This window comes from Siniperca chuatsi, linkage group LG18 (genome assembly GCF_020085105.1).
Source record: "Siniperca chuatsi isolate FFG_IHB_CAS linkage group LG18, ASM2008510v1, whole genome shotgun sequence".
NCBI lineage: Eukaryota > Metazoa > Chordata > Actinopteri > Centrarchiformes > Sinipercidae > Siniperca > Siniperca chuatsi.
This window is the reverse complement of record NC_058059.1, coordinates 8,140,222-8,154,153: the sequence shown is the minus strand read 5'-3', so window position 1 is coordinate 8,154,153 and position 13,932 is coordinate 8,140,222. Positions and strand designations below refer to the sequence as shown.

Sequence of the window (13,932 nt, the reverse complement as noted above, 5' to 3'; positions counted from 1 at the left end):
ACTATGAACACCACAGCACTTATACTGAAGAGCTGTATCACTGTATCACTTTAACATGTGTGCTGCAGAGGTGAATGTCAGGAGTCCCATTTATATTTAAAGTTCATTAAGGTTTTTCAGATTCTTGGAGATCTGCTCGATTTAAGCTCCAAATATGCTCTAATGTGTGTGTATGTTTATGCATTTATATGCTGTTTCTGTGAGTCTATGTGCTACCACTTCAACTCGAGCGGAGAGAGGAGAGAAGGGTGGTTCGACACCAGGGGAGTGATTTATCAGAGCTCCAGGAAATGACATTACGAGTGGTAATATGAGAACTACAAATAAATCTGTCTAATTTTACCGTGTGAACAGGAGATGACCCTGCCCAAGACAAATTCTCTGAATCCCTCATCTTATGTCTGGACTGATGTATGCTTTAGCAAACACCCTTGAACTCTGGGTGTACCTCTGAGTACATAGTGAGGAGCACCTGTATTTAAAGTGCATTATAAAAATGTTTTGCATAAATGACAACTGTGTAGCTGCATGTGGTCACACTGCTCACCCATCCTAAAGGGGCCGTGTTTGTCCTTGTCTCCCTGTTGTAATTTACTGTATATTATTCCTTCTCTTTTGCTTTTCTTTTGAGTTGCATTCTTCACTTTTTATAATTTTCTCTTTCTTAGCTTAGCTTAGCATAAAGACTGGAAACAGGGGGAAACAGCTAGCCTGGCTCTGTCCAAGTTATAAAATTCACTTACCAGCGCCTCTAAAGCTCACTAATTAACACATTGGGTTGCATTTGTTAAATCCATACAAAAAACTAAGAGTAAAAATGACAAATTGTGGTTTTATGTGGGGTTATGTGCCAGACTATTTCTTGGTTGGGAGCAGTGACCTCCTGGAGTCTCTAGGAAGTCATTATGCCCGGCCACTAAAATAATTAGTGAGCTTTATAGGCGCTAGTAAGTGGATTTTGTATTAGATTGTGTTAGTATTTCTCAAAAGGTTGAACTATTCCTTTAAGACGCATATCATACATAATAATACAATATAATGGTAATATACTATATAAAAAATGTATAATAATAATAATAAGTTACACTCAAACAAACATGCCAGATCCAAGAGTACTCACGGAACACTAATGGAGTGCTAATGGAAAAAAGTGGAGTAGACATATTCAGCAAGCCAAATATTTGAAACCCTGCCTCAGTGAATGAACACTTCAGTAAATTCAAGGCAGAGTGGTGCAGTGTAGGCTTCTTCTACCTGGCAGGTGTGTTGAGAGAATGATTCTGAAGTGTTTGATGTCTGGGGCTTTCACTGCAATCTTTGGTCTTTCATCGTTATTAAATGAAACAAAGTTGTAAATAGCAGGGGTCCATGGGGAGAGAAGGAGTCAGCACTCAGTGTAATTTCCGATCCATAGCTTTGATGTGCTGAAGCCCCATTATTGTTACCTGCTGACAATGAAGCTTGGCGTGTGTGACTGGAGGGGCACATAATGCTGTGTGGCTAAGAAAAGCATCTGTACAGATTTTTCTATGTGAATTCATCAGTCACATGGTAACTCAGTCCTATTCTTTTTCATTAATTGTAGCTTCCTATTATCTAGTATGGTATTTATAGAGGCAACCTTTTGTAGCCTTAACTTTTTCCTTAGTCCAAATGAAAGGTGTTGGCCAGTGAACTTATTTTGTTCATATGATTGTTAGTCAGATACTTTCAGAGTTTGAAATCACTGAAGTGCAGTTGGGTCATTTTCACCTATACAATGTCCTCCTTTGTGTTTTTCTTTTCATCAGGGGAGAAAAGGAGACCCTGGCATCTCACCTGGGCCAGCACCTAAAGGAGAGAAAGTACTGTGTCCCTCCTTTTCCTCTTAAATTAAACATTCATTTGTAACAATGTCCTGTTTGGCAAGCTCCTAGCATATTTATGATTGCTATTTGTACAACTAGTCATTGTTGCATTACTGCCTTTTGACATTCTCGCTTTGTGTTCCAGGGAGACTCAGGGATTATTGGCCCGGTTGGACTGACTGGCCAAGAAGGTCGGAAGGTAAGACCGGCACACCCCAAAGCTTCTGAATATCCTTGCACCAAATTCCTTCCAATGAAATGAAATTCAATGTCCTTAAAAATGCTGACCATAAGAGCTCCCATTTCCCAGTTGATGTTGAGTGGGCATTGTGCTTACATCTACAAACTTTGAATAGTGAGACCCTTGAAAAGTTTGGGAAAGCCCAGGAAAGAAGGTTTGCATGAGTCACTGTGACCATTTCATAACCCTTGTGTTTTTGTATTATGTCTGTTGTAATGCGTTCATGCGTGTGTGTGTGTGTGTGTGTGTGTGTGTGTGTGTGTGTGTGTGTGTGTGTCTGTGTGTAAACCCTCTCATCTTTGTAAAGATCTCTCCTTGTCTCCTCCTCCTTAATTCTCTCCATCTCTCTTTCTCCATTTGGGCTGTGTTTACCATTTCTTCCATCTGTGTTTGCTGGATCCAGCAAAAAGGGGTCTTAATGTTGGCAGGAAGGATGTCATGAGGGATGAAGCAGGAGGTTTTTGTCATCAGGGAAATGAGGATGGGGAGCATGCACTCATGCGCTCAAACACAAAATTACCAGCGTCTTAGATGTTACTTAAGTCGCAAACTTGAGTGATTCATGAGTGTAGGGAAGAAAAAGTGGGACAGAGCTTCTGGTAGACAGTAGTGGGACAAGCTCAGACCAAGAGTAAGTCCAAGAGGAAAGTTTGAGTTGTGTATGTGTCTTTGTACATGATTGTGCGCATGCATTCCAGCGTGCTTGTCAGTGTGTGTGCACATAAAACATTTAGATACAATACAGCAGTGATTCCCATCCAGGACGTCTCGTGGTGGCAGAAGAAGACCTCATGAACTGCTTGCAGTCACATTATGTATCAAATAGAATTGAACACACATTTTAAACAAAGTAGAAGAAGTAATTGAATATAGCAGGTTGATTGTATGCATTTAAGCAGAGGTGTAAATGGCCTTTGCATGTCTTCCCAGAGCCACAGTGCTCTGTAACAATGTGTCAGACTCTAGTTGGATGGCTGCTTCAAGCTTAACATATGGCTTTTGTTAGGAGTCTGCTTTTCTCTGTGTTTGTCTCTGTGTCCATTTGTATGTCTCTGTCTCTCTCTCTTTCACACACACTCAGTCATAATGGAAAATGTAAAGCTGGTGGAAAACATTCACAGACTTCGTTCAAGCTAAATGAGTCTTGGCAGTGATTTGACAGCAAGTTAGACAGTGACATGTGAATCAGAGCTGCAGGTGAGAGTGTACAGGTCCAAGACCGACAGCTGATTGACCTCTTGTACTACTCTGAGATTAGCCACAAATTATTGTTTAGCATAAAGGTAAAATCACCTGGCAGGGACAGAAACTGAAGGTACATACCAACACTCCCCACCTGTCTACACTGAGATGAGCAGTGCAGATGCTCATGAGGCCCAAGGGTACATCATAGCTTCTCCTTAAGAGTATATCAGAATGAAGTCACATCCTCATGACTGTGAAGTTGTTGCCATGGCAACTTCATCAACACAAACTCTGACATCATTACAGCAGGTATTGGTCAACAAACCACAGACATGATGACTGTAGAGGAAACTTGTTAAATTAACCGCAAGGAGTCAGCTTCCTTTCCATACACAAACACAGAGCTGTTAAGTATCCTATTTACATCCTGCATTGAAAACAATGTACAATAACTTCTCTCAGGTCTCAGCTGTGCTTCACTCCGTTTGTTTTAATGAATCTTGATCCTACTATGACAGAGATGTGAGTCAATGTCCAAATTGTGCTGTGGTAGTGCAGACTGTCTAGAAAAAAGCTTTGTTCTGTTCCGCTCCTTTTTCAGTCAGCTCAGGTGGAAAGTCCCAGGCTTGTCCTGTCCTGATGCAGGTCTCTCCACTGAGACACTAAGGCCTGCTGCATGGTCAATACAATATTGAAAAGCAATGATAACTTTCATCACAATTACATCGCAGAAGTGGGCCACCCCGAAACTCACATGTGCTGTTTCTTCCTCTTCATACCTCTCTTGCTGTTTGACTTGCTCTGTCTTGCTTGCTTGGCTCGTTACTCTGAAGCTGTGGTTTAGGAAAACTGGACAACAGCAGCTTTTTCTCTGTTCTCCTCTGTATTTTTCCCTTTCACCTTCTCTGCCTCTCTCACACACACACCCAGATGCACACACACACACGCATAGAGGCTCTTTATCAGCCTTAGCTTGACACTTCAACCGGGAATTCTGGAATTTGGCTGCTGGTTTTCCATGGAAAACTTTAATGGAGAAAGCAGTAGTGCTTTGAACGTGCGATGGGAGTGTGATTTTACACCGTGAGACGAGCCAAGCATGTTCCACTCTGTACAACATTTGTTCTACCAAGCAGACGTTGAATGGCTTTTCAGTATGGTAGCCAGGGTCAGAGAGAGGGGACACACACAGGGCCAAACCTCAACTACAAGGCCACATTACAAGCCACATGTCTCACCTTACTGCCTCCATCCTTCTTTCGTCTATGTCTATTCCCACTGCTAGTTGATCTGTCTCTTCTCTTCTTTTTATCAGCCTTTTCTACATCTGTCTTTCACACTACGACTGCTTATTCTCTCTTAAAGCCAAGACATACTGTACAGTAGCATCGTAACTTAGCTTTCAGTTGCAGGGTTTCGAGTACATAATTTTACAATTTCCGATAATCTGGTTAACTTCTTCACATCTTTAAAAGAAGTGCTGGTCTGAGAACAGTTTGTGTTTGTGTTTGTTAACATATTAATGTACTGTATGGCTCAGTACCCCAGGAGTTAATCTAATCTTATTATGTCTGTAGGCCTTGGTAGATGTTTTCCTGCACATTTTTGAAAACACGCTTATTTGCTTTCTTGCCAAGAGTTAGATTAGAAGATCAATACGACACTCATCTAAGAGCTAGAGTCAGGATGGAGATAGCATAGCTTAGCACAACGAAGTCTTTGCACCTGGCTGTTGTTTGCCAAGAAACAGCATGTAACTCCCTGTAAAACCAAAAATTGCCATTTTTACATTTCTGTTTGTGTATGGATGAAACAAATGAGATGCAACATGTTAGCTAGTTAGCTTTAGGGGTGGTGGTAGGCACTTAACTTTGGAAAGAGCCAGGCTAACTGTTTCCCCCTGCTACCAGTCTTTATGCTTAGCTAAGCCTCCTGTCTCAAACTCTATTCTTAACAAACGGACCTGAGAGTGGTTAGATCCTCTCATCTAACTCTTGGCAAGAAATCAAACATCCATATTTCCATACTGTATTGTATGCTATAGTTTTGCTTCTGGCATTGAACTGATGTCTTTTTCTTCTTTTGAATTATGATAACATTGGTATTTTTCCAGCCTGGCTGTAGTTCCCTATCAGATGCAGGTGCTGTGGGTGAAACATTACCATGTCATCAGCATCAAGTGAAAGTTAATGAATCAATCAACTTAAACATATATCATATATCATCATAGTCATCAGTGCATTTTAAAAGCTAGCTATCTGAAAAAATGTTATTGGGCCAGGGGTGCAGGCAGTTATGAAGAAGAAAAGACTAACAGTGTTGTCCCAAAAGATCAGTTAGAGCGTCAGTATGCAGCTAGACAACAGTCAACTAATCCATAAACACTCATATAGACTGTAAATATGACTGTCTTGAGACACATTATGTTGAGTCCTTTTTTATAAAAAGTGCGTACATGTGCTTTTCACATATGTGCCATACGTCTATGTGTGACGATTTTAGGGTCAACAATAATCCTCATAGTGGATAGTCCAGATGCTATTGCTGCCTAGTTTAGATTTTGTACAGATCATTTTCTTTTCAAACTAAGTCCAAATTCCCCTAGGGCTAGACAGTGTATTAATCATACTCATTTCATTCATTTATGCAAGACAGTTTATTGTACGACATGAATCTGTCTGAAGCTCCCCAAGACCTGTTCCAAACCAAACTCTCTCCATTTAGCTCCTGCCCACTGTTCAAACTAACAAATCCACATGCTCATCATCATTGTAATTATGGGAGAATTCAAATCAACCATCATTTTCTTTGCATGTTTCACAAGAAGAACAACAAATCATTGCTCTGTCTTCCACCATGCTAGTAGTTTAAAAGTGACACTGCATGCAAGCAAACATGCTGCTGAAGTGCGGTTCAAGGATGAGATGAGGGATGTTTTTCCGCCAGGTCGATTTCAACCAAATTGTCTGGTTATATTGTTTGTTACGTCTGTTCCTGCCAGACATCCACGTGGAGGCTTTACGTTCTGCTGTACATGCAGCACAGGCATAGAGCCAGACGATTGCTCTGAGCAATCATCTGGCTCCATGCTGTAGAGGGAATTTGGAGAGAGAGAGAGGTGGAAAGATGAAAGCGGAAATTAATGAGGTGAGCGGTATATTTCTGCTACCAGGGCGCTGTCCAATGGAGGCAGACTGTGTAAGACACATATTCATCATTTGTGGTATATAGTTGTAAACAGACCTGTGCTCATTTGAACACCCACAAAGTTAAGTGTGTACAGGGTAGCTAGTAACAAGTCAGAGGAATGACATGTCATCTGCAGACACAATGTGTCTTTTATTTTATTTCTGCCAAAATGCGCTTAAAGTTATCTGGGGCACTCTTTGGCTTAGTGGGGTAGGATGGGAGGGGGAGTACTTACAGGGTGCTACCGGGGAGCTGTTGTAAATGAAAAGCATTCTGGTGGGTTTATCTGATGGAACACACATGCTTGTTAAGCAAGTGGCATTGTAAACACTGGCGGGCCAATGGTAATGGCCGCTCTCATTAGCGAGCTCATAATGAGTGAGATAAGGATCTGAGATGGTCTTGCTGGGGTTGGGAGGCAATGGTTAATACCCAGGGCCCACAGCATGCGTGTGTGTGTGGCTCATGGACCTCACAGCATAGCTTGGGAACATAAGCCGCTACACATGTTTGTACTATAAGCCATGTAATAAGATGATGGTGTACATGTATCTTTGTGTGCCCACACGTGCATATGTGTTTGCATGCCTTGACAATGGCATTGGGTCACTACATCTCCTGAAAAGTGGAGAAGTGGATGGAAAACAGAAATCAACCTAAAGGAGAAAATCAGGCCAATGGCAACAGATGTACATTCAGAGTCAGACAAACACAAGTTCAGCAACATATTATAACTGACCAACAGGCCCAACTCATAATAGTTCAATATACAAGTGGAAATTTTCAAAAGGTCACACACAGGCGCCATGTGTCTCCAAGTGCATCCATCCCTGTTCTCTCCACAACACTGCTTACCAATAGGGCTTTTACAAAAATATGGAGAAAACACACACACATTTCTGCTTGTGTTGCTGTCTTATGGCAGTGGTCTGTCAGCACCTGGTGACATCTCTGTTTGTTTAATGTGTATTACTCATGTATTTTGATCCCAGCTCCAAGCGTCTCCTCCTAGTGGTCTTTTGATGATGTGCAACAGATGATGGAAAGTGATAGTGAGACATAGAAGTTCTCCAAGAGAAAGCTTGGATTTGGCTTAGATACAGAGCTAATTGTGTAATGTTTAAGGATTAGATCTGTGATGGAAAACTTAACTAAAATAGATAAGTATATATATTGCAAAACAAAGGTATTGTTGACACAGTTGCTGTACCTATTTAAGTACTGAAAGTGGAGTATAATGCTGACAGTGGCAGTTTAAAGTGCTGGTATGAAGGTGTAAGCCAGTGAGAGTGATCATGTAACATAATGAGAAGAGGGATGCTGTGTCCTCTTCCCCTGCTGCAGTCAGATGACAGGGCTAAAGGATGGTTTACAGGAACTCAGGGAGTCTTGGCTTGGTAATCTGGAGTTGTGGTTTAGGAAAACGGGACAACAGGAGTATTTCCTTTCTTTGCCCTTCTGTTTTTATTTTGTTTTCTCCCTCTTTCCTTTCCTTTCTCTCTTACTCTCTCACTCTATCAAACTGTGGTCTGGAAAGGCATGTCTTCCCACCTTTGATTTAGTTTTTCTCCGCTCTTTGTTGGGGGTCCGTGTTGCTGGAGTCAGCAGAACTGTAGAAAAGCACTATGTCAGGCTGTCTTCAGTGTTGTAGTCTGCTCTGCAGGCAGAGGGAAGGGCCTACTACAGTATCTGACTCAAACAGGAAGGCATTTATATCCTCAGCATGCCATGATCCTAGTGCGGCCTCCCCAAGCACCGTTTCTCAGTGAACACAGCCAGTGGAAAGTCTGATCCCTTGACAGAAGGGCAGATTGATTTCTTGCATATGGCACTGAACTTGTCTGTTGGTGCTATTATTGTTAACATGCATATTTCACTTTGCACAAAACTCCACTTGTCATTCCCGCAACAATGCTTGTCAGGTTTTTCCTCGTCTATGAACTGGTTCAGAATTTGTGTGTTTTCTTTCACCTCTTCATTATTTCATGCTTCAACTCATCTCCCATGTTTCATGTTTGTCTCTTTAGGGACAGAAAGGTTACCCTGGTCCACCTGGACTCCCTGGAGAGCCTGTAAGTATCTTTGTCCATTTCACAGATACCTTTTTCCATGGCTTTGATACTCTGTAAATGTTGTCCTACCATGCTACTGCTTTTCTTCAAATCATTTTCCATTTATCCCACACTTGAAAAATCTTGCAACTCATGCCAAAATGATGGTTATTCTATAATATTTTACAGTGTGCTTAACATTCATTGTTTCTTGTTTATATTGTAGCTATCATCCCTCTACCTGATACACACCCCATTACGTGCACTTCATGCATTTGCCTTCATGAATGTCTTAGTAATGTTTTGCTCTTATGGTGTCCACCATCAAGGCCCTTATCTATGAATCTCTCTCATATTCTCACATCTCACCTGATTCTTTAAAAGCCCAGTTGTCATCCACTAGGTCCGTGTGTGTGTGTGTGTGTGTGTGTGTGTGTGTGTGTGTATGTATGCGTGCACCAAGCATGCCTGCAGGGTAGCCAGATTAGATTAGCCTGTTATGAAGCACTGATGAGGACAGACATCTGGCCAAAGTGCTGTGCTGCAGCGATGCTCTCCAGGATATCAGAAAGCAGTGCCAAAGAGAGAGAAAATAGAGAGAAGAGAAACAGGAATAAGCCAACTAGGCCAACAGTGATACACTCACGGCTATTACACTGCAGCTTTGGAGAAAGTTCTCCTTTGTCTGACTTTCTTTCTCTGGACCGTTCCCTGCCATTTGTCATTCAATGTTCGGTCTCTCTCGTATGGCATTTTACCTTGATGCTCTCATAATCTCAAGCGTGCACTTAATTTCTCTTATATTCTCTTCCACCTCTATATGTCCCTCTTTCTTTAAACTGAAGAAATCAGTTCAATGAACTCTTTTATTCGTTGCCACAAGTGGGAGGAGACATGACTTTGGCTGTTTAGTCCAGCCCAAAAGGACTATTTTAAGTAAGGAGCAACCAGCCTCGTGTCCAGAGCTATTTTCAGTTGGGCTGGGTCTTACTACTGTTGGTATTAAGGAAAGGCCTTAGTCATGGATAGCAGAGTGGAACATTCTCCTCATTGTCACACAGTTTTAAGTAAGTCCCCGTTCTCGGGGTGACGTCACCAGTGCAGGGAGTTCCCACACTACTCATCATGGAGAAGGAGTACTTTTTCTCTCTCACTGTCATGTCCTTCCACTCTGTCCATCCTCGAACGCCCCCTTCTTTCCCACAGAGCTGTTGCTGCTGATGATCACGGCTCTAGCTATGATTCTGAATCACCGCAGCACCACTGACAGAGTAATAAGCACAAGTGTTTGGCAGTGTGGACTCTCCAGCTATTGAGAGCAAAGGCCAGCTGGTGTGCATGAAGTGTCGATGACTCTTTGTTACTGTAATACACTATGGGCCGTGCTCTGCGCCCCTCCTCAGTGCGGGGCCAGTTAAACATCCAAACCTCACTCAGCCAAATTCTTGTCTGGTTTTAACTGGCTTCATTATGCACTATATTTATCCAAGAGTGGGAATAGCAAGCAGTGCACATGGCCGCACGTCCGGAGTGTGTCAAAGGAAGTTATACATGAACACTCACACACACACACACACACACACACACACACACATACATGTATAAACTAAACTTAGCTAAAAGCAGTAACTATGAGTCCTGGTATCCAACAGATATACTTGGTAGGAATGGGCGATATGCAGTGGTGGAATGTTATCAAGTACCATACTTGAGTACCAATTTGAGATACATGTACTTGACTTAAGTATTTTCATTTCATACTGCTTTATACTTCTACACCACTACAATTCAGAAGCAAATCTTGTACTTTTTTCTCCACTACATTTATTTAACAGTTATGGTCATGCATTGTTATAAATTAAAGTACCTGGCAGTATATAAAATACTTAAAACTAACTCCACCTTTCCTAACTACAGAAGAAGAATGCAGTTTACAATGTATCAGTAATAACATTCACAGGGGCCTTGAGTGCTTTACTTTTGATGCCTTTGAGTTAATTTTGCTGATAATACTTACATATTTTTACTAAAGTAGAGTTTCCAATGCACAACTTTTACTTGTATTAGAGTATTTTTAGTGTGATATTGCTACTTTTACTATATGCAATTTTATATGACTTCACTTCATTCAATTTTAGATTAGATTACATGCAAATTTATTGTCAGTGTACACAGTAAGTATAAATTAATGTACAGAATGAACAGTAAACCAATGGGATAATTTCCTTACTCATCTAATACAACTAGAGATAATAAAGGGATAATTACCTGTAAACATGAGTGGTTAATACATTTATATTGTCCCACAGTATACAGTATTTCTCCATATCGCTCATCCCTAATATTAAGCTATCAAAGCAAAGAAGATTCCATTCCAATAAATTATGTACACACTCATATGACAGCAGTAGTGCACCAGCTAACTGTACTTGTACTCTCAACACAAAACTCCACTTTTATGTAAAGCAAACATATTCATCTCCTCATTATACAGTAGTGTGGCTCTTTTAACTGTAGTCCGTCCCCTCTGCTCTGTGCAGAATGCCCTGCCTGTGTGTTTGTGTTTCTGTAATTTTGATCACCCACCCAACCTCTCTACCTCTCCATCTCTCTCCCCTCTCTTACTCTCTCTCTCTCTCCCTCTCTCTCTCTCTCCCTCTCTCTCTCTCTCTCTCTTCCCTGCAGGGAGAGCAAGGTCCAGTCGGAAGCCCAGGTGCCAAAGGTTATCCTGGCAGGCAGGTGCAGTAAATCCTCTGCTGTGACTGGTACAGTTGTAGTCAGGCCCATAGTAAGGGCAGAGGGCCAAGTGGAATTATGTTACGTTGAACAGCTGACTTGGAGGAAAATATTTGGGTAAATACTGTATAGAGGTGTAGGAATATAAAAAAAAAGTGGTCCAAGAGAACAACATCACAAGCTACAGCCTAATAAATGACCATAAAGCTGAATGGGTATTTATTGCACAGCTACTGTATTGGAATGTATTATATTGTACAGGACTACCTGTTATTGTGTCCATCCCCTCTACAGTATGTGGACTAATAATTTATTAACTAAATTAATTGAATACAATTTAAACAATCTGGTGGCATTTTACATGTGTTTGCAAGTCATGTGGATGTACAGTATTGTATCACCTTATTTTAATGTAAGTTGCAGCCTTTGGCCTGATACTTCTTAATGCCATCATGATGCACAATGACAAACACATTCACAAACACGTTATTTCAGGTATAAACCGCTGAAATAAAGTTCCTCTCTTTGTTTTTCAGGGTTTACCAGGGCCCATAGGACCAGTGGGGCCTAAAGGCGTTCGGGTAAGTTAATTCTTAATTTTATCAGTCTAAATTACTAACATTGGTACTTCAGGACCGGTGAGTATATTTATAGGCAAGGCGATCAGCCTGCTAGTTTTCTAACACTTTTTATTACGCAATATTTATAGAAGCAGTTAAATCATGCAGAAAGTTGTTCAATTAAAGGTTGCAAACTAGTGGTATGTTGTGCTGTAAGCCTGTTGTTGCATGAGAACATGTGTGTGCACCTGGATGCAACAACATCCAAGTGCATGCATGTATGAAAGCATGCATGCATTTAGGTGCACCAGCGTCCACCTCTGCACACATAAACACATTCATACGCACTCACTCAATCACTGTGTGTCACTATTAATAGTATGCTAAACTTAGGGGCCTTTACTTGTAATGTAAACATTGTATTACTGTATACAGACACTTACTGAAAGACTGGCTGTTGATAAGCCTCTGTGTACAAACACACACCCTTTAGGTACACAAACAAAAAAACACACACTCATGGACACAAACTGTGATTTTTATGTTGCGTTCCAATAAAGGTTCTTTATCAGCTCCCCTTGGCTGCTCCTAAGCCTCCCCTGCCCCCACTGGCTGGAATTTCCTGTTTAAGCTCCGTATGAGGCCCTGCTATCTTAAGGAGGCATTCTAGTCCTCTCTCTCTCTCACTGAGCCACCTTTCCAAATATTCTGCACTCTCTTTTGCAGCATACTTCATATTGTGCACACTCAGCTCGTGCTTGCCTTAAAACTAGCATGTAACTGTTCCTCCAGTGTTCAACTGTTGTGGTGTTTGTGCTTGTTTTCCTCTGTGTGTGTCTTCCCCTGTACCGACAGCTCAGTCTGATGTCCTGGCTATCTACAGAGATCCCTGGCGTGAGGGTATGTGCCCTTGGACTACATCGTGGAAGCCAGCACCATGCAGTCCATGGGCATATACACTTGCCTCATGGCTTGGTTCTTCATGGAATCCCACCCTATCCATGCTGGACCTTCAGCCCCTGAAACCCAGTCCTAGAGTCAATGGGAGTTGCTGTTCTTCCTGCTGCTTTTACGGCGTCCAAATACTCACATCCCATATTCCTCCTCTCTCCTCTTCTTCCTGTTGTCCTCTCTCCTCTCCTCTCCTCTCCTCTCCTCTCCTCTCCTCTCCTCTCCTCTCCTCTCCTCTCCTCTCCTCTCCTGCAGGGTTTCATTGGAATCCCGGGGCTTTTTGGCCTTCCTGGGCCTGATGGCGAAAGAGTGAGTTCTTGTCAAATGTGTATTTTCTCTCATGCACAGTCAATAATTGCAAAAATGTACAGTGACTAACTGAACCCAGCTAATGGCCCTATGAGATGACAAGAGTGCATCTCCTGCCATTTCATTCAGCTGTCTTGTTGTTGTTATAATGCGGGAAACAGTCCCCAGCTGTCTGAGATGCTGCTGTATAAGGCTGTGTGGGAGTGTTGATGACTCATATGATAAAAGCCCCCTCTTAGAGCCTTTGAACTGCCTGAACTCACCAAGGCCTCCTCCTTCTGTAAAGCCTCTAAAACATGAAGCGATTAGCCTACTTATGACATGCTCCGGGGGGTTACGTCAGTGCAGGCCAGGCAAGATGACTCACACCTTAGCTGCACACAAGAGTCGGTGTCTGCCTGTCTTCTCCCAGGATAAACTTGTGTTTATTTAACATATATATGTATGAGATGGAGGCCTAAATCCCTCATAATAGGCTGGGAAAATGTTGGATAGGCTGCAGTCAGCTGTTCCTCACATCTATTGAAGAAGAAGTTGAGAGAAACTCACAGTTATGGTTTTTCAATTGTGTGTTTTCAACTTCAGTCAGTTATGCCCAAGAGTGTTATGCTTTGGTTTTGATATGTGTTTTACATAATGTCTGTCTTTCTCTTTCTTCTTTGTCTTTCTGTCTCTGCTCTCTCTTATTTTGATTTTCAGGGCATTCCTGGCGAACCAGGGAAGAGGGGCAAGATGGGTAGGCCGGTAAAGTTTTGTCTCAACATACTTTACAGATAATCTTTCCAAAGTGTGATGAATTGTGCTGGGAGTGTTATCGGTTGGCTGTGAATGTATCATCTGTTATTAATGACTTTTGAATGATA

At 41.8% G+C, this 13,932-nt stretch overlaps 1 protein-coding gene across 1 annotated transcript in view; it reads left to right on the top strand.

The window, feature by feature from the left end:
• Window positions 1–13,932, top strand: part of col27a1a (collagen, type XXVII, alpha 1a) — a 70,392-nt gene that overhangs the window by 24,011 nt on the left and 32,449 nt on the right. The window contains exons 6-12 of the mRNA XM_044174545.1: window positions 1,791–1,844; window positions 1,993–2,046; window positions 8,490–8,534; window positions 11,199–11,252; window positions 11,786–11,830; window positions 13,016–13,069; window positions 13,769–13,813. Coding sequence (XP_044030480.1) covers window positions 1,791–1,844; window positions 1,993–2,046; window positions 8,490–8,534; window positions 11,199–11,252; window positions 11,786–11,830; window positions 13,016–13,069; window positions 13,769–13,813 — 351 coding nt within the window. The remainder of the gene's footprint in view (window positions 1–1,790; window positions 1,845–1,992; window positions 2,047–8,489; window positions 8,535–11,198; window positions 11,253–11,785; window positions 11,831–13,015; window positions 13,070–13,768; window positions 13,814–13,932) is intronic.